Raw genomic sequence first — 23568 nt, 5'->3', positions numbered from 1 at the left:
CTAGGCTAAAAGCGTGTACTCGCTTTGATAAAAGTAAATGGCAAATTTAGGCACAAACCGATTTCAGTATTTTAGCCAAATTGCCGATTTGGTTATAGACCCCTGGCGCAAACTGGCCACTCCGAAGGGAAAACCGCAGCGAAAGGGGCACTAAACGGGAAAACCAGTTGGCTTTTCTTTTTCCCCGCCGCCGGACTTTTAAGAATCCCACAACAAAAAAAAAATAATACGACTGGCCAAGTGTGAAAAAATCGCAAGTTTGCAAAACAGTGCCGAGGCAAAGGACTTAAGAGCGATAAAAAAAATAGTTAAAACGAAATCGCCGAGCGCCGCAAAATGAGTGGGGATGTGGCTGCCGAGAATGTAAGTGTCCGAAAAAAAAAACTCTTTCCTTTTTATGTAATTTAACGAAGGCCAAAGGAGGAAAGTGCAAACGTGTTGAATAGGGAGCCTGCCGCAAACAGAAGTATGGAAATTGGGTGCGAAATGTGGGGTACATGAAATAGTTGAAAGTGTACACTCGCGGTCGGCGTCGCAGTCGACGTCGCTGCCAGCAGTGTGCGTAAAATGCAGGCAAAAAGCAACAAAAAATATAAAGAACAGGCCTTTTGGTAATTGACGAAAATGGCGACAATGCAAGTGGTAAAAGGCGAAGGAGGTGGTGAAGGGAAAGGGGAAAAGCCGAAGCAGACGAAATGTATTTGGCACAGTGTGGCCGCAGCTGAAATACCAAAACTAGTATTTTCACCGTCCCCACAACTTGTGTTCTCCTTGATTTTCTTTGTTTTACTTAAATTAACTAATTTAATTGAAATTTTTTGAAGTTACTTCTGTTTTCCCTACCTGTTGTTTTGTTTATTGCCCTCTTAAACTCCGGTTTCATTGTTTTCCCCTTGTGGCCTCCAAATGCGGCCACACTGGCGTTTTCACATACAAAAAAATCACATGTGTTTGTTGTTTTTGTTGCCCTCGGCGTTTTTGTATGTAATTGCAAGTGTCCCATTTTGCAATTACATTTATATGTGTAGTTTTTTCGTCTGATAAGATTAATGTGCCACCCCGAAAAGAAGAAAATCTCGAAAGGACTAGCTCCAAAATAAAATGCATCAACAACAACAACCCCGTGTGTGTGCAAGTGTGTGCGTGTAGCCTTGATGCAGTGCCCACGTTGAAAAAAAAAATTATGCTGCAAAGAGCGTAAAAAAATGCGATTTTCTGTATTCTCCAATACGTGTTTTTGCATATGTACTCGTGTGTGCTCCATTGTTTGGCAGCGGTATTCTTAACCTATTCCAACGGTTCGATTTGGAAACAATTTCCAATTTCCTGTCGCCATCGCTCTACGGCTCTTCTTCTTTCTCCGTTGGCTTTAACCCATTGCTGGCCGCATCGAGTGGATTTTCCTACGCGGCATTTGTTAGGGTTGATTTTTCACCACGTGGTGAGCGGATAGACACGAGATAATCGTGAATCGCAGTCAGAAATCAAGAAGAACGGGCAAATCTACAGGGCAGAGCGGAGAATTCGTCGGGAGACCATGATGGATGCACAGGTTTCTGGCCCGGATCCACTCTTACTTTTTTTCTTTAGTTGATTCAACCATAACTTTATACTCATCTCCCTCGCTCTTTTTCTCTCTCTCTGTTTCTCTCGCCCGCAGAACATCCACATACAAAATGGTGGCAGCTGCGAGGTGGTTCAATCCAACGGGGTGACCACCAATGGACACCACCACCACCACGGCAGCAGCAGCGGAAGTGGCAGCGGGAGCAGCAAGCATAAATCCTCCAGCAAGGACAAGCACCGTGATAAGGACAGGGAGCACAAGAGCTCCGGATCCTCCAGCTCGTCGAAGGATCACAAGAGCAGCAGCCGGTACGTCGGAAAAAGCCAGAGATTTTATGGTATTACAAGCCCCACATGGCAGTTTGCCTTGGGTGAGCCCCCTGTAAAACCATCTGGAACAATCTAAATAGGTCAAATTCCAAGTTTAAAGTATTAATGGCTTTATATGTTTGATTCATTACGCATAGAAAGGAATAACAAATCTATATAATACACAATCTATTAAGAATAATCGAGTTAATCAAAATAGGCATACTACCAAATATTATGTACTTGACTAAAGAAACCGCAAAGCCTCTCTATTTGAATGTAATACAGACATACAACAGCACTCTAAGTCACTGCAATCAGCCCAGTTTTATTCAATTACCTACACAAACACGGCTGTAATGACCATTTGACCCAATTGTTCCGTTGAGAGCTTTAGCTTATAAGCCACGATTCCGCTAGATCAGACTGCAACTTTTCAGAACCGTTGAAATCCATAAACAGAACGATTAATAACCATAATATATCCCTTTTAGCGACAAGGACCGGCACAAGAGCAGCAGCTCGTCGTCGAAGCACCGGGACAAGGATAAGGAACGCGACGGCAGCAGCAACTCACATCGCAGCAGCTCCTCGTCCAGTCACAGGGACAAGGATGGGAGCAGCAGCAAGCACAAGTCCTCGTCTTCGTCATCGTCCGGCCACCACAAGAGCTCCTCGAAGGACAAGGAGCGTCGGGATAAGGACAAGGACCGCAGCAGCAGCTCTTCCAGCCGGCACAAGTCCTCCTCGTCGTCTAGCTCCCGTGATAAGGAGCGTAGCAGCAGTCACAAGAGCTCATCGTCATCATCATCCTCGTCGAAGAGCAAACATTCCAGTTCGCGGCACGGCAGCTCGTCCTCCTCGTCAAAGGACCCGCCATCGTACGATGGAGTGTTTGTCAAGCCGGAGCCCGTTTCCCAGCCCATGTTGCACTCGGGACAAGTCGATCCCTTCCAGATGCAACAGCTAGGCGGATATGAAGCCACGTCTGCCCTCAATTGCAATGGCAATGGCAACGATGGCGGAATGAACTACAAGAACGGCTACGAGGAATCGATTGTGGACATCAAGAAGGAGGACGAGAGCTTTAACAATCTGTCGCAGGCCAGCTCCTGTGATTACTCCATGTCGCAGTTTCGCGCCGATGAGCCTCCGTTCGAGGTGAAGCACAGCCAGAGCTACGCCGAGGAGGATAGCCAGATGAACGAAACCTACCAGGATGACGATCGCGAGGAGTTGGACGACGACGAGGAGGACGTGCCGCTGGCCATGCGCAAGCGGAAGCAGGAGGCACCCGATCAGGCTGACGGCGGCATGGATGACGATGACGACGACATTCCGCTGCTGGCGCGCAAGAAGGTCAAGAAGGAGCCCAAGGAGAAGACCAAGAAGAAGCGGGTCAAGGAGGAGCCCGACGACGAGTACGGCATCGCCAAGCCCAAGAAGAAGAAGATCAAGAAGGTAAGCCCCGGGTATTCCGGATTCAACCCATGGTATTTTAATAAATTCTTTCGATCAGGAGTCGGAGATCAAGACCGAGGTCGCTGTATCCCCCACCAAACGTGCGAAGGTCAAGGAAGAGGAGGAGGAGGTTTGGAGATGGTGAGTGGCTTATCACTTTATTCTATTCAGAAATTTTTTGAATTAAGCAGTTGTTAACCTTGTCAGCCTAGCTCATATAAAATCCCGAATGGTTTGGTTGTTTTTTAAATACATACTTATTATAAGAAATCTGAACAGTGGCAAAAGAAAAAGGTTTTGGATGGGTTATCAAAGTATTGTGATAACTAAGTAAACAAAAATATGTTTTAAAAAGAATTAGAATTTTTAAAATTATTTATTAATTATTAACCAACATCACCTAATAGTTTTTAGGCAAGCAAACCTCAACATGGGTTTATAAAAGCGAATCACTCTTGACTAAATCTCAAATCGGTTAAACATTTTGATTTTGCGCTTTTATATTTACTTGAACGTTTTTGTAAAGGTTACTCGAGGTAAAATGCTTTTGACTAATCATCGAAACAGGTAACTCGCTGCCTCCCACAGCTAAATATACAATTTTATTAGGGGGAAAGCATACGGTTTATGTATTTTAAACGAATTTTTGGTTGGCATGTTTTTTTTTTTACAAGTACCGGTTACAAAAACCACAACAACAACGTGTAGGTGTGACACGTGTGTTCGTGCGTGAAGTTTGAATGTCACTGACCTACATTTTGAAAGTCACACGCACAGTGGTTGTCGAAAGCTGTGTGCCGCGTGTACTTATTTTAGGTGCCGCGCATGTGGGCAGCAACTGTTGGCAGCCACTGTGCAAACGCCGTTCGCCACGAAACGCATGCGCCGCCCCTCCTCCACCCCTTCGCTTTACTTCCCCATGCTCCAAAAACAGCTGAGCTGCCCGAAAAATTACTCACACACTTACACAGTGGCAGTTCAACTTTGAGGTTAGATTCCAACGCCGCTGCTTTGCGTAATGTGATAAACTAAAATATAGAAAACAAATGACATCGGTCGTTTTGCGCTCTTTGGCGGCAGTACGTCTATTCGGAAACCGGCGAGTTTGTCTGATTTTCGGGGATCAGATCGTTACTTTAGCCACGGTTGCGGGCAAAAAGAGAAGAGTGCGTCGGAAGAGCGAGGAAGAGCAAATTCGATGGTGCGACTTAATTAGGGTGCTCCGCTTGAAAAAAGGTGGACCCAATTCTTCGGAAAAGGGAGAAAATACAATATTAATAGTTAAAATAGTCCAGAAAAAAAGGTTTAAGCAACCACTGAAATGTTAAAAAATTGGACAGTGACACTTAGGGATTTATCTTTGGATATATCATCTATTGAGATATAAGTCAAAATGTATACCTTCAAATATTATTAAACGATGTTAAAGTATGGCCAAATGAAAAAGATAAAAAAAATTAAATATAAAGACGGTTTATTGAAGTGAACTCCCATAGTAACTAATACAAATCTTCTTTGATTCCAGGTGGGAAGAGGAAAAGCGCGAGGATGGCGTCAAATGGTCAACGCTGGAGCACAAGGGTCCTGTATTCGCGCCTCCCTACGAACGGGTGCCCCGCAACGTGCGGTTCTACTACGATGGCAAGCCCCTCGAACTGTCCGAGGAAACGGAGGAGGCGGCCACCTTCTATGCAAAGATGCTGAATCATGACTACTGTACCAAGGACGTGTTCAATAACAATTTCTTCAAGGACTTCCGCAAGTCGATGACCTCGAAGGAGAAGGAGATTATCAAGGATTTCAACAAGTGCAACTTCCAGGAGATGTTCAACTTCTTCCAGGCGGAATCCGAGAAGCGCAAAGCGGCCAGCAAGGAGGAGAAGTTGATCAAGAAGAACGAGAACGAGGCGCTGATGAAGGAGTACGGATTCTGTATGATCGACGGGCACAAGGAGAAGATCGGCAACTTCCGCCTGGAGCCGCCGGGTCTGTTTCGCGGTCGCGGCGAGCATCCCAAAATGGGCATGATCAAGCGGCGCATCCAGGCCAGCGATGTGTCCATCAACTGTGGCAAGGAGTCGAAGGTGCCGGCACCACCGCCCGGTTCGCGCTGGAAGGAGGTGCGGCACGACAACACGGTCACCTGGCTGGCCTCCTGGATCGAGAACGTACAGGGACAGGTCAAGTACATCATGCTGAATCCCTCCTCGAAACTCAAGGGCGAGAAGGATCACATCAAGTACGAGACAGCTCGTCGCCTGGACAAGGTGATCGAGAAGATTCGGGCCACCTACCGCGACGAGTGGAAATCGAAGGAGATGCGGGTGCGCCAGCGAGCGGTGGCCCTCTACTTCATCGACAAACTGGCGCTGAGAGCGGGCAACGAAAAGGATGAGGATCAGGCCGATACCGTGGGCTGTTGCTCACTGCGTGTCGAGCACATCCAACTGCACAAGGAGTTGAATGGCAAGGAGAACGTGGTGGTGTTCGACTTCCCCGGTAAGGATTCCATTCGCTACTACAACGAGGTCGAGGTGGAGAAGCGCGTCTTCAAGAACCTCGAGCTGTTTATGGAGCACAAGAAGGAGGGCGACGACCTCTTCGATCGACTCAACACGCAGGTGCTCAACGAGCATCTCAAGGAGCTAATGGATGGTGCGTACATATTCCTATCTGTGTGTGGTGTTTCCCATTTCTAATTCCTTAATCGTTGTGGCTTAAATAGGACTCACGGCCAAGGTGTTCCGTACGTACAACGCTTCGAAAACACTGCAAGACCAGCTGGAACTGAACACCGATCCGAATGCGACGGTGCCGGAAAAGCTGTTGGCCTACAATCGCGCCAATCGTGCCGTGGCCATCCTCTGTAACCATCAGCGTTCCGTTCCCAAGGGCCACGAGAAATCGATGGAGAACCTGAAGGAGAAGATCAAGGCCAAGCGCGATGCCATCGACGATTGCGAGGCCGAATATCATGTGAGTATATGTCAAATAACTTGCTCTTACCGAGGCATATAATTAATACTTGTCATTGATTGCTTCAGGACTTGAAAAAGGCTGCCAAACGTGGCTCTGTTAAGGAGAAGGTCAATGCCGACAAGAAGGGCAAACAGTTGGAGCGCCTGAAGGACCAGCTGAAGAAACTAGAATTACAAGAGACTGATAGAGACGAGAATAAGACCATTGCCCTGGGCACATCTAAGCTAAACTATCTCGATCCACGCATATCGGTGGCTTGGTAAGTTATCCCTTACAAATACTTAACTGAATACCAAAGCTAATACTGGTTTTTAAATGCACTTGCAGGTGTAAAAAGAACGGAGTGCCGATCGAGAAGATATTTAACAAAACGCAAAGAACCAAATTTCTGTGGGCTGTGCATATGGCCGATGAGAATTATCGTTTTTAAATGTGTTCGTCTCAAGGGCACGCCTACATAATCACGCCCCCGACTCACACATAAAGAAAAGCATAGACGGCGCAGGTTAATTTAAGAAAGCCAAACCCACCACAAGGACGGTTGAGATTCAGGTCAACCCCATCCTTTGCCCGAGAGTTTATGCAATGAATAATGCATATGTCCAGCTCTCGGCAAAGGCGTTTCGGGATTATCCTCGGAAGAGAGCGAGACGGATGATCCGAAGCGCGGGGACCTGATTTCCTGCGTCTGTTTTGTCTGCTTTTAATCGTATAATTGTTTCACGTGCGCACTACGCTGAAGTCTAACTTGCGAAATGCGCTAACCGAACATACACGCCCTCAAACTTCTATATATAATTATATATATTAAACCCAATATATATATTATATACAAATTATCCATAAACACCAAGAGAAGGAAGGAAACCTGTGCAAAATGCCGCCGCCAACTAAAAACAAAATAAGAACATACTTTTATATGTTACCATACAACTTTTTTTTTGTCAGATAGGACTTCTCTTACATATATTTTTAATTATATATATATATTAATTATTAAACAAAAGAAAAACTTAAACAAAACAGAATGCAAGCAGACAAACTCTTGGTTTGTATAATTACAATTTTTTTTATGTTTACCTATAGTTGATTTTTGTTTAGCGAAAAATGTCTTTCACTATTAATATTATTAATTGTACGATTACTACAATAACGTATTTAAGTGCTAATTGAACAGAGAAACCTTGTAGCCCAACTTTTAGCATAGCATAATTTATTCAATTCAACTCTGATCCAGCGCAATTTACCACCAGCCCCGAAGCGAAGAACAGAACATGTCGAGGTGGTTTTGTTTTGTACCTTATGATTTTAGTTTAAATTAAAAATATACACAACTGCTAAATTTATTTGCAAACGTTTTATACTTTAGGACCGTATGATAATGATATAATAATATAGACAGGTTTCAAATTCTGTTCTGAGATCCAAGCCACAAAACAAAAACAAAAGAAAAAAACCAATTGCAAATCAATCAATGAACCAAAACCACAGCCAATAAACAGTCGCAGCGAAAACTCTAATCTAAAAGAATGGAACTTTATACATATATAGGATTTATTAGTATGTGCAATTAAGTGAGCTAAAACAAAATTGATACCAACCTGTAAAAATCGAGCGTCCATTTGGTGCCACTTTTGGTCCAGCGGCCCGCAATCAAAAAACATATATTTTGTAATTAGGTACTCAATTTGCGTTGCAGCCTGGTATTGATATCGGTTTACTTCGAAAACCGCTGAACACAGAGTGGTTTTAAATGGAACTAATAGAAAAAAATAGTTAAGAGCGAACACCTTATCCCCATCATCTATGACTTACGATGATTGTATGTAGCTGTATTTTTAATTACGCAAATTGAATGAAAATTTCGCCTCACGCCCCTAGCATAAATTGCAAATGCGCATTGCAAGTAAAGAACGAACGATCTTTATATATAAATAGCAGCCCAAACACATATGATAATTAGTGATTAATGATGAACACAAAACATTTATGTACGTATGCCGTGGATTCGCATACAAAAGCGGGACAATGCTTTTAAAAGGCAACAAAAAGATAAGCTAATTACACACCCCTTTTTGCCCCGCCTCCCCCACTCACATATAAACTTGGCATATTACAATATTGATATAAGCAAGTAAAAAACAAGAGACGAAATGATAAGAAAACCACTATTTTAAAACGAAAACAAAATAAATAAAAAAATTAAGCGTAAGTTAAAGTAATTGTAATGGAATGATGCAAATATACATACAACATATATTTAATTTTAAAATTGAATAATGGGTGTTTTTTTTGGTGTACTGAAGGAAATATTGGATTACTTCGAACATCGAAGTAAGTATCGACTAGTCTCGTAATCCTGATCAAGAAATATATAATTTATCAGGTCGCAATACAGTGTACACTTTATATAAAACTATAAGCAAAATGTTTTCAGTTTCTTTACAAATTTAAAAACTTATAGGTTGAACTAAATTGATTAAGAAAAGTTAATAACTATACTAAAATTAAACAAACATGCTTTGTCTTCCCAACTCTTGTATATTTTATTTCCCTGAACACATTTATATTTAAATGTAATTATAGCAGCCACCAAAACTGCTATTGTGTTTTTTACAAAATTTTGCCGCCTTAATTGTATTAACAACACAAGTAAAATAGGTGCCTTCAAAAAGCCTTTTATTTAGAATTTGCATAAGACATATTCATTTTTAAACAAACTCGAAACGTTAACGGTTAAGCAAATAAAATCGATAACCGAGCGGCGTTGCCACCTGTTTATCCAAAATTTGACTTTTGCGCTAACGGAAGAGGAAGAGATCGCGAGAACGACGCGGTAACAAAAGGAACTCATAAAAAGATCAGAAATCGTTGAAAATAAAGAAAAGATAATACATTCTGAAATGCTGGGAATGACGGTACCCCTGCAGCTCACAAAAATGCGAAGTAGCGCCGAGGCAGTGGCGACGATTGCACGAGAGAAGGGATCGCAAAGGAGTCAAGGACAGAAGCAACAAGTGGACAAAGACCTTTCCACCATAATGGAGGAACTGCAGAGGGATTATGGAGACTACAAGTACACGGTCTACCGATGTGCCAGTAAATTTGTGGCCCTGCAAAAGATATTTCACAGTGCGTAGAGTTAATACCGTAATCCTGCCAGGATTAACATCCAAATTTCAGCTGGGAAAATCCCTTACAAATTGGTTTTGGCCATTTTGGATCGCCATAATTTGAGTGGCGGGCTGGAGCTGATGGTTCCCCCATTTCAGTTGACCTCCCTGCTGCACGATGTGTACTTTGCCTGCGAAAAGCTGGGACATTTTAATCAGGCTGTGGACTATCAATTGGACAAGGCCACCGCCCTACTGGCCAATTTCTTTTGGAATGTCTACGATCCGTGGGTTTTGTGCTAGATTGCTGCTTAAATCTATACATTTCATGATCCTTTGTATCCTTAGACACCGCAGACACTCAATTTCCTTGTTGGAAATTAAGATCACCTTCATAATGCTCTGCAAACTGTATAGCAGCGATCATCTGGTGGGCGATTTCTTTGGACTACTGGCCGATCCCAAGTCGCAGATCATTTCAAGATACACCTTTGAGCAACTCCTGGCCACGCTGAGCAAGCTGCTTAGCTATCTGGGCGAGGAGAAAGCCTACGGCGCCCACAACATACCCCTGGCAATGGAGCAGAGCTTTGCCCGTTGTCCTCATGGCGTTGGTGGCCTTGCCGAGCCACAGTTCCACAAACTGTGGACGGGAGCGGGTGTCCAGACGCGGTTCCTGATCTATGGCAATCTTTTGGCACTGGTGAAACGCATCGAGGACACAGAGCATTTGATACATAGCAATTCCTGTGCTAGCTGTCACCGAGAGCACATTGTGGGCATAAGATTTCGCTGTCAGATGTGCCGGGATATATCGTTGTGTCTGCCGTGCTTTGCGGTAGGCTTCGCGGGCGGTCGCCACGAGCCAGGGCATCGAATGTGCGAGGTGTTCATGGAGGATCAGCCGCCTCTGCGTTGGACTCGCCATCTAGCCAAACTGTGCGGCTGGCTGGTGGTTCCCCGCAAGGCGCAGGAGGAAGAGCGTCGTGGTTTTTGCAATGCCCAGGAAAGTGGTCCGGCCTTAGGCCAATCCGCTGCCACGCCCATTCCCGCGGAGACGCGCAGTGTGCGAAGTCAGTGCCAGGAAAAGGAGAAGGACCGCACAGTGATCCTCCAGCAACAGCAGGAGTTGTGCTCATTAACAGGACTGGCCAGCAAGGCTTCAAGTCGTCTGCAGTCCATTATCGATCGCTTGTTGCTGCAGAATGCGTGAGTTTCATGGCCCATACCTCGTTTTCAAGAAATTCTCAATTCGTTTTGATTTTCTTTTAGGAAACTAGAAACCCAGCTGCAAACGGTGGCCACAGCATCCAGTACGGAAATTTCACAGTTCCTCAGCGCCCATCAAAGTTTTCTACTACAGATTATTGAGGATATGCGGCAGCTGTCGGTGGGTTTATTTTTTCATTTAAATTGCCACTCCGTACATAATAAGTTTGCAACTTTTAGCACTCTTCTGTGGGAGCCTCACCACCAGCGCCAGCACCTCCAGTTGCTACTATAACCGCTCCTTTAGTCAGCTCCACCTTCCTTAGCTCCAGCACTCCTCAAAGGCAGATCTTCGATATGTATGCACCGGTGGGAGCCAACCTCACGCACTCCAGTAGGAATCTTTAAGAAAAAGGCAGCAAATAGCATTGGTTTAATTATAAATATGTTCTAGTTAATGGCGCAGACTTGAATCGCAGCTACTTGGAGGCCAACAAATCGGATTACTCCCTCAACGACATTAGTTTGTGGTTCGATCAGCGACGGTCGAGTGTGCAGCCAGGACCTGGATCCCTGCCAGTTTCTTTGCCAATGCCATTGGGCGCCCTTCTGGAGAAGCAGCCTACAAGTGGCGGTGATGGACGTGACACCGAAATGGTTAACTTCAAGCTGCTGCTGCATAAGGTAAAGGAGATCGTCGAAGACTCGTACAGCGACAATGCCGAACTGTCGGCGGCCACGCAAAATCTGGAGAATGTCCTTGACAGCATCATCAAGACCGAAGAGCAGCAGAGGCGCATCAGCACGTGAGGATCGGGATGCCACATCTCTTCCTTATCAATTCCAGCCAGACCAAGTCCACTTTGCTTTATGTTGTAAATGTTTTGACAAAATGATATCATAAATCACGCCAATATTAATACAATTACATATCATTAAGAATTATATTCTATTGACTTTCCGATGGTATTGATAAAATGTTTTAAACTTCGCATAAATGCTTTTAAGTTTTTATGTCAAATTCTGAGCAGAATGCAATATAATAAAAGTTTCATTATAAACTCATCCTTTTATTTATTTAAAATCGAATTCTGTAGGGTCCTAGGTGCTTAAAACACAGTGACCTTTTTAAAAATAAAACATTATTTTTATAATACTTCTTATAAAGAAACAAATTCTCAAACATATTTTATTCAGAAAAGGAGTCTTCTTCCTCAGGTTCTTCGCTTGGTATCTTAGATGCCAGCACGTCACTGTTCATTTGCACTTTGTTGAGGTGACGCAGTCGCTTCCGGCGCTCCTCTAGGCTGGCACCCGGCTTCGCCAGCTCCTCCCAGGCTTTTGCCTCTTCGTACAGACTCGCCTCCAATTCCCTGGCCAAGTCGAGAGGCGAGTCATTGAACTCATTGACTTCCAGAACCTTGAGGTTGCAGTTCAGCTGAAGGAGATCGCGCGTAAGGCGATGCAAAAACAGTTCGATTCGCGCCTCCGTTTGAGCGTACACATGCCAATGCTGGCCAGGATCATCGCGGAGGAGCAGGATGCCACACCACTGCGAAAGCTGCTGGCGGTTATAGAAGATGCGCTGCACAGGTTCATCAGTCGCGGTGGAGGACTGAAAGGTAGCGCCGGCGCAAAAGTCGTCTAGCATATCGGTATCTAGAAAATATAACATGTTTTGTATATTTATACAGATGTTAATTATTTATTTATCTATTTATATATATATTTACCTTGATTCTTTTTTTCCTCCTGGTCTTGTATCAACTGAAACTGCAGTTTGGAGACCAGCTGCTCCTCGAACTCCGTGCAATCACCAACCGATTGAAACTCTAGTTTCAACGAGCGACGAGCTTCCGACGTCATAATCACGGCTAGAAAGTCCTGGTGCAAAGTGGCTGGTGAGAAAGTGGGAGCCAGCGAGTCTGTCTGATCCAGAGCTTTTTTAATATCGAAGTTAACTAGGTGCAACTGCCTGATTGAGGTGTCCTTCTCGGTTGGGCCCTTAATATCGTACATCACCAGCAGCTGAAGTTCATCCGCCTGGAGGAGATCGACAAGGCGCAGACGAATCACCAGTACTGCGGAGCACTCGGGTGGCAGTGAATTTGCCTTGGCCACTGGTCGCCATTTCAACCGCCTGCTGTGCTGATCCTGGCAGGCCCAAAACTGCACCATCTGTTCGTAGTCCTCGGGAGGTTGGCCATCCGACTGCAGGGGCAACTCGTACAGGCGGAACTCAAGGTGAAAGTTGCTATGCGGCTTTAAATTAACCAGCGGGCACAGGTTCTCAACGATGCTGAGCCTATGGGTGCCGTTTATGTTCATCAGCAGGGCTCCACAGACGAAATATTCGTTGCAGATCCGTGTCCATACATCGCCGAATCGTCGCAACGGTTGCTTCTCCTCAAGCAGCAGAGAGCGCTGACCAGGCGGTCCGTAGAGGTCCAGTTCCTGGCTTTGGAGAAAGGCTTTCTGGGTCTGTATTCGCTGCGTAGAAAGCTCTGCATGAGCGCTGTTCACCTGCTGCACCAGTTCCTCGAAGTTCTCGTCAGATATTAAGTCCTCCTCGGAAGTGCTGGGCTCCGTCAACGTGCTGCCCTCCTGAAAATCGCACTGCAGTTGCTTGCCATCGCTGAACTCCAGTTCCACGACGGCTTGATAGGGAATCGGGCCATCGACCATCTGATATGAGACCACATCCTCGTGCTCCGCCACCAGTTCAAAGTTGGCACCGTGTTCCTTGGGTCTGCTCAGGACCAAAAGAAGTTTCCAGCAATGAATCAGAATGTAGATCTCGCCATGCAGCCACACAAACTTTCCGAAACTTATGGGCAGTTCATTCGGCAGTTGGAGCATGCTGCAATCCAGCTTTCCGTCAGTGGGCTCCTTTATGGTCAGGAATGGGCTAACGGGTCCGTCGTAGGCTTCCAGTTCGCTGGCAAACTTCTGGAGTCGCGAACCCCGCAAATCGATGTAATGCAACAGATCTTTTCGCCGGTACTCGTAGAACTTGAGGTTTCTTGCCAGCAGTAAGGTGGTGGTCTTGTGTCGATCCCGTGGATGTCCCTGGTGATAATTGGCGCAGAAGGCGACCCGCGATGGCTGCAGCAGCATCTCCGGCACATTATCCTGGACAAACGGCAGCATGGGTGAAATCCACAAGGTAAACAAGGTTAATTCGAAGGAAGGAAAATCGAAAATCAACTTGGCGCCCACAAAGAGATGGCATCTGTCCGATACATAGGAAGCTGGGGCTATCGACAGATCAGGTGAATCATTCTTAGTTGATTAAGGATATTCACTTTATTAATATTAAATATAATGATTTTTGATGGATATTTAATGTAAGAGATTTCCGAAGAAAGTTGTAAGATACTCAAATTTGTGTATTTTACAGAAATAAGGAAAGGAAATGATTCTGCTGCCATTATTATAAAACATGTTACGAGAATTTGGTTATTGAAATTTAATAGTTTTTGCTGAAAAAATGTATGTAGTAACATTTACTTTTAAATTAGATGTATTTGTTGTTTTGTTACTTTTAGGAACGATATCAGATAAATGGGAACATTTTGGAAATAAAATTTCTAAATTACTGCTCCTTGGTCTGGTGTGCAATACTCTATTATAAAAATTGAATTGCTTTGATTTTTTGTGATATACATACACATTTAAAATTCCTATTCCGACATAGTTTTTGCTGCAAAAAAATGTCTCTGTTTACATATAGTTTTTAATTTGATGTGCTCGTTGTATTTGTTTTGTTACTTTTAGAATCAATATCTGTCAAATGGGAACCTTGTGGAAAGAAAATTTTTCAATGTCTGCTCCTTGGTCTGGTGTGCAATGCATTAAAAAATATTAATTCTATGACTTTTATGATATTATGATAACTTAAAATTCCACATTGGGCGAAGAAGATAGTCAAGAAAAGCATATGCTTCCACTAGATGGTGCACTTTATTTATATTTCAAGAACACCCTCTTTGATTTTAATTGCATATCTTCTACATCTATCAGTTGTCTACAAAACATTAGTGAAGCGATCACTAAATGCTTATTGAATAATAATATTATTAAAGTATTAAAGATCTACATATGCTTTCATTCATAAAAACGAGCTTTTTAAACAATAATCAACTATCGATGCAACTATCGTGTGCCACCGATTATTCAACAAGTTGTGACTATCGGAGGGACAGCTGATCGCTTGTAAGCGGCAAGAAGAAGAAGGCACACAAACATTGCATTCCGCTCCTCCCGCGCGTCATCGATTCCCAGCTCGCTCTTTCTCTCTCTCTCGGTGCTCCTCCGCCCCCCACAGTGCTCCACCAGCCCCCCACCCAACGTGATAAAGTGTGTGTGCTAAGTGTGTGCGGGATTTTTGGTTCACGTTCTGATTGTGTATGTTTGTGCCGTGCCTCTGTATCTGTTTCTGTTGCTGCATCTTCGTCTGCTCAAAATCACGAATGCAATTGCAACGTTTCAAAACTAAAAGAAAGAACACCAACTAAAGCTTGGTTTTGTTGCTCAGTGTTTTAGATTTGTACTGCAAGGCGACAAACAAATAATCAGAAGCGAGAAACCAGAAGCAACAACAAAAGCGGAGCAACTGAAGCGCAAACACACACAAACACATAGATAGGGTAGGGATTGTGAAAGCGAGATAGAAATAAACTAGGCATAATTTATAGCACACACAAAATAAAACGGCTAATTATAAGAGAAAAGTGTGTTACTTGGAATCGATAAATAACGGTAGTCCAGGAGCGGGAAAGGAGCCAAAGAATTCGGAATACAAATTATATACAAAAAAAACCAGCAAACAAGAAGAGAAGCAAAGGCAGCAAAAACAAGGGGACGCCCTCGCAGCTGTGAATCAGTCCGTCCCGTGTTCCCTGTTTCCGTTCTCGGCTGCTCCTCCTCGTCCGCTTCCACTTCCAGCTCCGGATATTTGGCTTTGGATTCGGACTCGTATTCCATTTCGGACCTCTCCATATCCAAAGTCGCCAATTCACGTTTTCCCACAACATGGTGAGTACTGGCGGATTATGCCGCCTTTTTGCGAGTTGTTTTGGCCTAAAGTGGCAGTGGCAACAAACAACACCCACACACACCCGGTTTCGTTAACCAGGCTTGGAGTTCCGCGGCTGGCGGCCGCAGTTCCCGTCGAAACGTCGTGGCCAACAGTTGGCGGCTTCCCACTGGAAGCACAGTGAATCACCTAAAGCGAAAACCCGCAAAACAAAACCCGTTTTCAAGGTCCTTAAATAATGTCTAACTGAAGTCTGAACGAAACCACTATTTGATCAAAATAAAACGACAACAATTTATGTTATTCTTGCGGTTGTTTTATTAGGAAAATACAGTACTACCTCCATTAAATGATCTCATAAATGACCTAAGAAATAAGTACACATATGTACTTTTGCAACTTAAAACATTTGAATTCCATTATTATTTTTTGCATAACCACTTCCCTATTTGGAAACCAAAGACAAAAAGCTCGAAGAGTGATAAATAGTGTGATAAAGATTTATTTAATTTAATGTTATGTATTTTCCTAACTTTTTTTTTAAATAAAATGTTTGTAGCTCCCAGTCAGTCTTAGCTGGTTAAAGCTGTACTGTGTGATTAGGCAGACAAGTTGGTCTGTAATCAGGAACTCAAAAAGTATGTCAGTTGTCGTAATCTTCGATTGAGAAGTGCCTTGACTTTATGGTTTATTTTGTATTTGTGTTTGCATTTAAAAGGTTTCTTTTTGGTATATTTGTACATAGTCCTCGGCTTTTATATAGTATATATGGTTGATTAAATTGTTTCCAAACACTGACCACCGTCCAACTGTGCACCTGTCTCACTTGAGTTGCCATCATCTGGATTCTGCCGCGGGAACATCGAAGACAGGCTGCTCATCTGACCATCCAGCCGTGCCTTTGAATTGGACTCAAGATACTGAGGGTTGCCTATCCCCACTGAGCTGGAGCCCGATTTGCATTCTGATCTTGATTTTGTTCTCTTTTTTGCCGCAGAGCCCGCCCATCGTCACGCGACGGAGTGCGCAGCAGGCGAAGATGCAGACGCGGGCAATGGCCAATAAATGCAAGGCGACGGGCACGGCGGCAACCGGAGCGGGAGTGATCGGCGGCAGCGGCTCTGCCGGCGGCGGCAGCGGCAGCGGCGGTATCAGCAGCAGCAGCAGCGGCGGCGGCGGTCTTAATGCCAGCGATCAGCGAAAAGCGAACAAACCGAGCGCAGCGCTCTTAGAGGCGAAACGTCGAGCGCGGAACATGCTCAAAAATCAAACGAACGCCATGCAGGAATCCGTCACGGATATATTCCAGAATGTAAGTGGATCCATCCCATTAATGCCATTCCTTATTATCCTTACTAATCTTCTATATTATCCACTCGAAAAGGCTGTCAATTGCAAGGGTCTGGTGCGCAAGCCCACGGCCCTCATCTACGACGAATCCATGAGCCAACACTGCTGTCTGTGGGACAAGGAACACTACGAGTGCCCCGAACGCTTCACGCGCGTCCTGGAGCGGTGAGTCGAACTCCCTTGACAGTGGAAATAAGTGCTCCACTTGGCTGGTATCCTCATTCTCAAATTGTAGTTGTTATGGACACAAATCAAACGTTGGCTAGTCACACTCTTTATTTTTTTATGTTCGACAAACAAATGTAAACAGCCGCCTTTATTGTCTGCTATTAAGCAAGTACTTATTATTTACGTCACTTTATCTTCAGTTTAGTGTCGATTTTATAGTCGTAATTATAGTAATTTGTGAACATTTAAAATGAATTCAAGTTTGTGCAATTTCGGCCAATAACCTTTCGAAAAACCTGTTATCAATACCCAAAAAAGTTGAGAAGCCAAATCGTTAATATAATTTAAGAGTGAAATCAATCATACTTAGTAATTGTGTGCTTCGATCTTCTCCAGCTGCCGCGAGCTGAATCTGGCGGAGCGCTGCCTGGAACTGCCCTCGAGATCGGCGACCAAGGAGGAGATCCTGCGCCTGCACTCCGAGGAGCACTTCGACCGGCTGAAGCAGACCTCCGGAGTTCGCGACGACGAGCGCATGGAGGAGCTGAGCTCCCGCTACGATTCAGTCTACATTCATCCGGTGAGTGGGTGGCCATTGGCCAACCAAGATCCCTGCTGGGACTCCAAGTCCCTGGAAAAGTGCACCCAAACACATGCACTCATCAGGCAGATTCCATTGTATTTGCGCTTGATTGCTTGCGAAGATTGTGCGCTGTTTTGTGTTTACCGCCCTGATAAATGCAAATTGAGGCAGATTAGATTAGATGCGGCCCAATGCACAATCGTGGGTCCAGCAGGTACAGTGCGGCATAATATTCAAATTGGCAACTCAAATTTTAAAATTAATGGTTGGGAAGCTTGTCCCATTTTGAAATTATAAACTCTGGTAGCTGCTTTAAAATTCAAATCGAATTTATTAATATTTATTTATTCATTATTGTTTCGAGATAATAAATAATAAATTAAATTATAAATTGTTATTCAAAAAAGTGCTCCCATTTTTAAGATTCACAACTTCTGATTAATTGGTTAGTGATTTTAATTTCACCTTATTGTAAGCTTATTGTAAATTAATTGTTTTTCTCTTGAAAATATTATAAATTTAATTAATGTTTTGTTAAGATCCCCTTAACAACTTTATCTCCCTTGCAAATTAATCTTTAGAAATCTCATTTCTCGAAACGCACTGTAAATTATAGAAGCAATTTCGCATACTTGCAAACGTATATTATTCAGAATTAGATAAGATTCGTGGCTGGTAAAACTAGATTGAGTAGATTAAGCAGACCACTGATAACCCCTCCCGGATTCCCCCTCCTCCGCAGTCCACCTTCGAGCTCTCCCTGCTGGCCACCGGCTCCACCATCGAGTTGGTGGACCATCTGGTCGCCGGGAAGGCGCAGAACGGCATGGCCATCATCCGGCCACCGGGCCACCACGCCATGAAGGCCGAGTTCAACGGGTACTGCTTCTTCAACAACGTGGCCCTGGCCGCCCAGCACGCCCTGGATGTCCACAAGCTGCAGCGCATCCTGGTCATCGACTACGACGTCCACCATGGCCAGGGCACCCAGCGGTTCTTCTACAACGATCCGAGGTGAGCTGAGAGTGTTCCTTCAATTACTAAATGTTTGCTTTCCATAGAGGAGGTAACTAGTTTAGTTTGGGGACAAAATTGTATAGATATTTGTAAGCATTTTATTGATTTCTTTACATAATATATATTACTGGGAAAGTTTCTTAGTTGATTTATTTGATTATTATCAAATCAGAATGTGTTAATATGCCAATATGTTTAATATAAAACCCAACTCAGATCATAAAGCTACCTTTTTAAATAACTATATTCAGTTGGGATCAAAAGCCTTGACTGTTGGTTTGTAAAACACATTTAAAACCGTTTATAAAACAAAGTTAAATATTATTATTATTATTATTTATTAGCTATTACACATAAAACGCATTTACAATATACTAACTAATTTAGGGAAAGGAGTAACTAGCTACTGTGGCCATCGACTCGACAATTGATAACAACTTTGTTACATTAATATTTGTTACATATCCGTGAGAAAGTTAATACTAATTTAGAGTTGGTATCTGTTGAGTCAGTTAATAGATTTAAAAGAAATTTTGTTACATTTGCATTTGTTATTTACATTTGATAGGAGGTAATATTAGAAAATTCATAGGGGTGATTAAATTTGTTGTGAAATTTTACATAACCGGAGGAAAGATAATAATTGATTGGAGTTAGTAGCAGTAAAATGTTAAATAGATTCTAAAAAGTTTATTGTATTTATACATTTTATATCAAAGGATAAAGAGGTTTTCGAATAAGATTCTTGCTTTGTTTGAACTTTGTTACCTTTTGAAAGAATCTCCCCGAACACTTTGTAATTGATTCCTCGAACTTTTGCCTCCAGGGTGGTCTACTTCTCCATCCACCGCTTCGAGCACGGCAGCTTCTGGCCGCACCTGCACGAGTCGGACTACCATGCGATTGGCTCCGGCCCGGGAACGGGCTACAACTTCAACGTGCCGCTGAACGCGACGGGGATGACGAACGGCGACTACCTGGCCATCTTCCAGCAGCTGCTGCTCCCGGTGGCCCTGGAGTTCCAGCCGGAGCTGATCATCGTGTCGGCGGGCTACGATGCAGCGCTGGGCTGTCCGGAGGGGGAGATGGAGGTCACCCCGGCCTGCTACCCGCATCTGCTGAATCCGCTGCTGCGTCTGGCCGACTCCCGAGTGGCCGTCGTCCTGGAGGGCGGCTACTGCCTGGAGTCCCTGGCCGAGGGTGCCGCGCTGACCCTGCGCTCCCTGCTCGGCGACCCGTGTCCGCCGCTGGTGGAGCCACTGGCTCTGCCGCGTGCCGAACTCGCCCAGGCGCTGCTCAGCTGCATTGCCGTCCATCGGCCGCACTGGCGCTGCCTTCAGCTGCAGAAGACCTACGATTCGGCGGAGCTGCAGGGCGAGGAGAAGGCGCAGGATCTGCACAAGGTGCTGCGCCTCTGGATTGGCGGACCGCCGCCAGTGGATCGGTATCCGACGAGGGACACGGCCATCCCCCTGCCGCCCGAGAAGCTGGTCAGCAATGCGGCGCGTCTGCAAGTGCTGCGCACGGAGACCAAGCTGTCGATGCCGGCGATTCGCGTCTGCTACGCCTACGATGCGCAGATGCTGCTCCACAGCAACCTGCACGACACCGGGCATCCGGAGCAGCCGTCGCGCATCCAGCACATCCACAAGATGCACGACGAGTACGCGCTGCTGGCGCGGATGAAGCAGCTCCCGGCCCGGGCGGCCACCACGGACGAGGTGTGTCTGGCGCACACGCGCTCCCACGTGAACTCGGTGCGGCGGCTGCTGGGCCGGGATCCGGAGGATCTGCACCAGGTGGCCGCGGGCTACAACTCGGTGTACCTGCACCCGCGCACCTTCGACTGCGCCACCCTGGCCGCCGGATCCGTGCTGCAGGCGGTGGACAGCGTGCTGCGCGGCGAGTCCCGCAGCGGCGTGTGCAACGTCCGGCCGCCGGGCCATCATGCCGAGCAGGACCAGCCGCACGGCTTCTGCATCTTCAACAACGTGGCCATTGCCGCGCAGTACGCCATCCGGGACTTTGGACTGGAGCGGGTGCTGATCGTGGACTGGGACGTCCATCACGGCAACGGCACGCAGCACATCTTCGAGTCCAATCCGAAGGTGCTGTACATCAGCCTGCACCGCTACGAGCACGGCGCCTTCTTTCCCAAGGGACCCGACGGCAACTTCGATGTGGTGGGCAAGGGAGCCGGCCGGGGATTCAATGTGAATATTCCGTGGAACAAGGTGGGTTAACCCTTGCAAAGGTTCTCGTTCCCTTTCCGTTTTTACTATAATGTGAAATGCACTTTGCAGAAGGGCATGGGCGATCTGGAGTACGCGTTGGCCTTCCAGCAGCTGATCATGCCCATCGCCTACGAGTTCAATCCGCAACTGGTGCTCGTCTCGGCCGGATTCGATGCGGCCATCGGAGATCCCCTGGGCGGCTGCAAGGTGACGCCCGAGGGCTACGGCATGCTGACCCACTGGCTGTCCGCCTTGGCCGGCGGCAGGATCATCGTTTGCCTCGAGGGCGGCTACAACGTGAACTCCATTTCGTATGCGATGACCATGTGCACGAAGACGCTGCTGGGCGATCCGGTGCCGACGCCCCAACTGGGCGCCACTGCGCTGCAGAAGCCGGCCACGGTGGCCTACCAGAGCTGCGTGGAGTCGCTGCAGTCGTGCCTGCAGGTGCAGCGCAACCACTGGCGATGCCTGGAGTTCGTGGGCCGGCGACTGCCGCGCGATCCCGTCGTGGGCGAGAACAACAACGAGGATTTTCTTACCGCCTCCTTGCGACAGTTGAATATCTCAAGTGACGGCGCTCCGGAGGCGGCGGGCGGATCCGCCGGCGATCGGCCAGATTGCGGCGAGGAGCGGCCCGGCGGCAGCAAGCCCAAAGTCAAGGTAAAAACGCTCACCGAGTACTTGGCGGAGAACCAGGAGGTACGAGCATTGGCCTTGCGCTAACCCACCAATCGCCGTCCACAAACACCACTAATCTCTCGTTTACCGCGCGCGTTCTTCTCTCTCCCTCTCTCTCTCTCTGTTTCACCCCGTTTCATGTCATCCGCCTCCTTGGGGTCAATCTCGTTTGATCCCCATTCCGATTACGATCCGATCCGAATCCGTATTGGCGGATCAGGCCCTCGAGCAGAATGAGATGTTCGCCGTGTATCCGCTCAAGACGTGCCCGCACCTGGGTCTCCTGCGACCGGAGGAGGCGCCGCAATGTAAGCCCAGCCAGTTCCCCCCGGCCAATTTGAAGGGTCCAGACACTAGCGCCCTTCAAATTAAATGGTTTTTCAGGGACAAAATAATAGCGCTCCTCAAAACTAAATGCTGATGTATTAAGGAAATGTTTTTAACAATTACCATTGCATAACTTTTATTTATAAATGGCTTGAATCATTTGTTGTATTCTGTTTGCATAATTTGTTTTGGATTTTTTAAACATAATTTAATACATTTTAAGCGTTAATCGAATGACTAATAGGCCTTTGAAGACCTTTTAAAGATAGTTTGCCTAAATGACAACAAGAAGCGCTATTATTTTGCCCTTTTAAGAGACTATTACTTGGCTTTACTTGTTTTTGGTGCCAGAATATGGAAATTGGTTATGTTTTCTAAATTGTTTATTGATGTTACAATGCTATTTTGCAATGCTATTTGCATTTGGCATGCAGTTTATTGTGCTTGGTTTTTATTTTTATGTGGTTTCTCCTTTTTTGCTTTGCGAATGGATCGTTTTTCTTATCGCATGTTTCCTATATTATATATTCAACTCTAGTAAAGCTGCCACTTTTGCTTTGATTGTTCAATATAATTTTATATACTTTTGTGTAATAATTGCTTTATATTTGCTTAGGATTGTGTTCCAATTGATTGGTTTTTAGTTGATGCTTCGTTTTAGTTCAGAAACTACATCTGATGCAAACGCTTTCTGTGTGGTTCACCTACTTTGAGATACTCACTTTTCTAATCCACATTCTGTATATTTATCTCGGACAGCAATAAACAGCGAGGCGGCGTGCAGCGAGTGCGGATCGACGGGCGAGAACTGGGTGTGTCTGAGCTGCCGGACGGTGGCCTGCGGTCGCTACATGAACGGGCACATGGAGCAGCACTCCCTGGCGGGGCAGCATCCGCTGGTGATGAGCATCGGCGACCTGTCCGTGTGGTGTTACAGTTGCTCCGCCTACGTGGACCATCCCCGCCTGTATGCCTATCTCAATCCGCTGCACCTGGCCAAGTTCCAGGAGCCGATGCCCTGGACTCACAGTTGTCCGAAGCGCGAGGATGGCTGCTATCCGATGGGAGCCAATGGCAGGGATGATGAGGACGAGGACGACATCCCTGGGAGCAGTGGCATCTGCTTTCGGCTGGAGCGAAACAACTGACCCTTGGCCATTCGCGTGCTGGACGCCCTCACGGATTACATTTGCACGCTGTGCCCGCCGCTCAGACACCTCATCCAGTTCCTGGCCGAGCACCTCTGGCCGCTCCTGGAACGCATTTACCTTAACCTGCTGCACTACTTCCTGGCTCACTGAGCCACCACTACCCACAGCCCGCCACCCGCATCCTGCATCCCCACTTTGGCCCCCAAATAATAATACACAAACGAACATGGAAAACATGAAACTATTGTTAATTCGGGAGCTGGCAGCCAATCGGCATCTGCTGGTCCCGGCTCCCTCAAATTTATACAAATAAAAATTGTTAATGTTATCAACTAATGATCTAATAAAGACTTCGAGTGTTTTTCGAGCCTGCCTGTCTGGT

At 45.7% G+C, this 23568-nt stretch overlaps 4 protein-coding genes across 11 annotated transcripts; 3 read left to right on the top strand and 1 right to left on the bottom strand.

Moving 5' to 3' along the window:
- Nucleotides 1-111: 111 nt before the first annotated feature.
- LOC108094638 (DNA topoisomerase 1) lies at nucleotides 112-7661 on the top strand. 3 transcript variants are annotated; one of them, XM_017195334.2, is made up of 8 exons: nucleotides 112-363; nucleotides 1661-1875; nucleotides 2370-3336; nucleotides 3395-3477; nucleotides 4862-5991; nucleotides 6062-6312; nucleotides 6381-6574; nucleotides 6643-7661. In XM_017195334.2, exons 1-8 carry the CDS (start codon nucleotides 337-339, stop codon nucleotides 6743-6745), a joined length of 2970 nt encoding a protein of 989 aa, XP_017050823.1. In that variant the 5' UTR covers nucleotides 112-336; the 3' UTR covers nucleotides 6746-7661. The 3 variants fall into 3 exon arrangements, with proteins under 3 accessions (XP_017050823.1, XP_017050824.1, XP_017050825.1); XM_017195335.2 differs by lacking the exon at nucleotides 112-363 and adding an exon at nucleotides 947-1552; XM_017195336.2 differs by lacking the exons at nucleotides 112-363; nucleotides 1661-1875; nucleotides 2370-3336; nucleotides 3395-3477 and adding an exon at nucleotides 4357-4537.
- A 1462-nt stretch (nucleotides 7662-9123) lies between these two features.
- LOC108094684 (dystrotelin) lies at nucleotides 9124-11698 on the top strand. Its single transcript, XM_017195405.2, has 6 exons — nucleotides 9124-9447; nucleotides 9499-9715; nucleotides 9777-10637; nucleotides 10701-10818; nucleotides 10878-11031; nucleotides 11092-11698. Exons 1-6 carry the CDS (start codon nucleotides 9219-9221, stop codon nucleotides 11445-11447), a joined length of 1935 nt encoding a protein of 644 aa, XP_017050894.1. The 5' UTR covers nucleotides 9124-9218; the 3' UTR covers nucleotides 11448-11698.
- LOC108094685 lies at nucleotides 11687-13875 on the bottom strand. The gene is made up of 2 exons (XM_017195407.2): nucleotides 12371-13875; nucleotides 11687-12296 (listed from the first exon to the last, which is right to left on the bottom strand). The coding sequence occupies exons 1-2, from the start codon at nucleotides 13785-13787 to the stop codon at nucleotides 11827-11829; spliced, it is 1887 nt and encodes a 628-aa protein (XP_017050896.1). The 5' UTR covers nucleotides 13788-13875; the 3' UTR covers nucleotides 11687-11826.
- A 993-nt stretch (nucleotides 13876-14868) lies between these two features.
- On the top strand, nucleotides 14869-23553 carry LOC108094637 (histone deacetylase 6). 6 transcript variants are annotated; one of them, XM_017195330.2, is made up of 9 exons: nucleotides 14869-15674; nucleotides 16673-16987; nucleotides 17060-17190; nucleotides 17590-17773; nucleotides 18519-18790; nucleotides 19620-21027; nucleotides 21097-21690; nucleotides 21929-22016; nucleotides 22795-23553. In XM_017195330.2, exons 1-9 carry the CDS (start codon nucleotides 15672-15674, stop codon nucleotides 23181-23183), a joined length of 3384 nt encoding a protein of 1127 aa, XP_017050819.1. In that variant the 5' UTR covers nucleotides 14869-15671; the 3' UTR covers nucleotides 23184-23553. The 6 variants fall into 6 exon arrangements, with proteins under 6 accessions (XP_017050819.1, XP_017050818.1, XP_017050817.1 ...); XM_017195329.2 differs by having other exon boundaries at nucleotides 21097-21729; nucleotides 21941-22016; XM_017195328.2 differs by having other exon boundaries at nucleotides 21097-21729.
- The last annotated feature ends 15 nt before the right edge of the window (nucleotides 23554-23568 follow it).

Source organism: Drosophila ficusphila, unplaced genomic scaffold, assembly GCF_018152265.1.
Source record: "Drosophila ficusphila isolate 14025-0441.05 unplaced genomic scaffold, ASM1815226v1 contig_198, whole genome shotgun sequence".
Lineage (NCBI taxonomy): Eukaryota > Metazoa > Arthropoda > Insecta > Diptera > Drosophilidae > Drosophila > Drosophila ficusphila.
This window is presented reverse-complemented; position numbering and strand designations above follow the sequence as displayed.

Excerpts from the sequence above, each read along its gene's own strand:
- LOC108094638 (XM_017195334.2), top strand. The coding sequence starts at position 337 with ATGAGTGGGGATGTGGCTGCCGAGAAT. Across the intron at positions 1,876-2,369 it reads GATCACAAGAGCAGCAGCCG|CGACAAGGACCGGCACAAGA; the intron begins GTACGTCGGAAA and ends TATCCCTTTTAG. Across the intron at positions 3,337-3,394 it reads AGAAGAAGAAGATCAAGAAG|GAGTCGGAGATCAAGACCGA; the intron begins GTAAGCCCCGGG and ends TCTTTCGATCAG.
- LOC108094684 (XM_017195405.2), top strand. The coding sequence starts at position 9,219 with ATGCTGGGAATGACGGTACCCCTGCAGCTCACAAAAATGCGAAGTAGC. Across the intron at positions 9,448-9,498 it reads CCTGCAAAAGATATTTCACA|CTGGGAAAATCCCTTACAAA; the intron begins GTGCGTAGAGTT and ends TCCAAATTTCAG. Across the intron at positions 10,638-10,700 it reads CGCTTGTTGCTGCAGAATGC|GAAACTAGAAACCCAGCTGC; the intron begins GTGAGTTTCATG and ends ATTTTCTTTTAG.
- LOC108094685 (XM_017195407.2), bottom strand. The coding sequence starts at position 13,787 with ATGCTGCCGTTTGTCCAGGATAATGTGCCGGAGATGCTGCTGCAGCCA. Across the intron at positions 12,297-12,370 it reads GGAGGAAAAAAAGAATCAAG|ATACCGATATGCTAGACGAC; the intron begins GTAAATATATAT and ends TATATTTTCTAG.
- LOC108094637 (XM_017195328.2), top strand. Across the intron at positions 21,028-21,096 it reads TGAATATTCCGTGGAACAAG|AAGGGCATGGGCGATCTGGA; the intron begins GTGGGTTAACCC and ends TGCACTTTGCAG. Across the intron at positions 21,730-21,928 it reads ACTTGGCGGAGAACCAGGAG|GCCCTCGAGCAGAATGAGAT; the intron begins GTACGAGCATTG and ends TTGGCGGATCAG.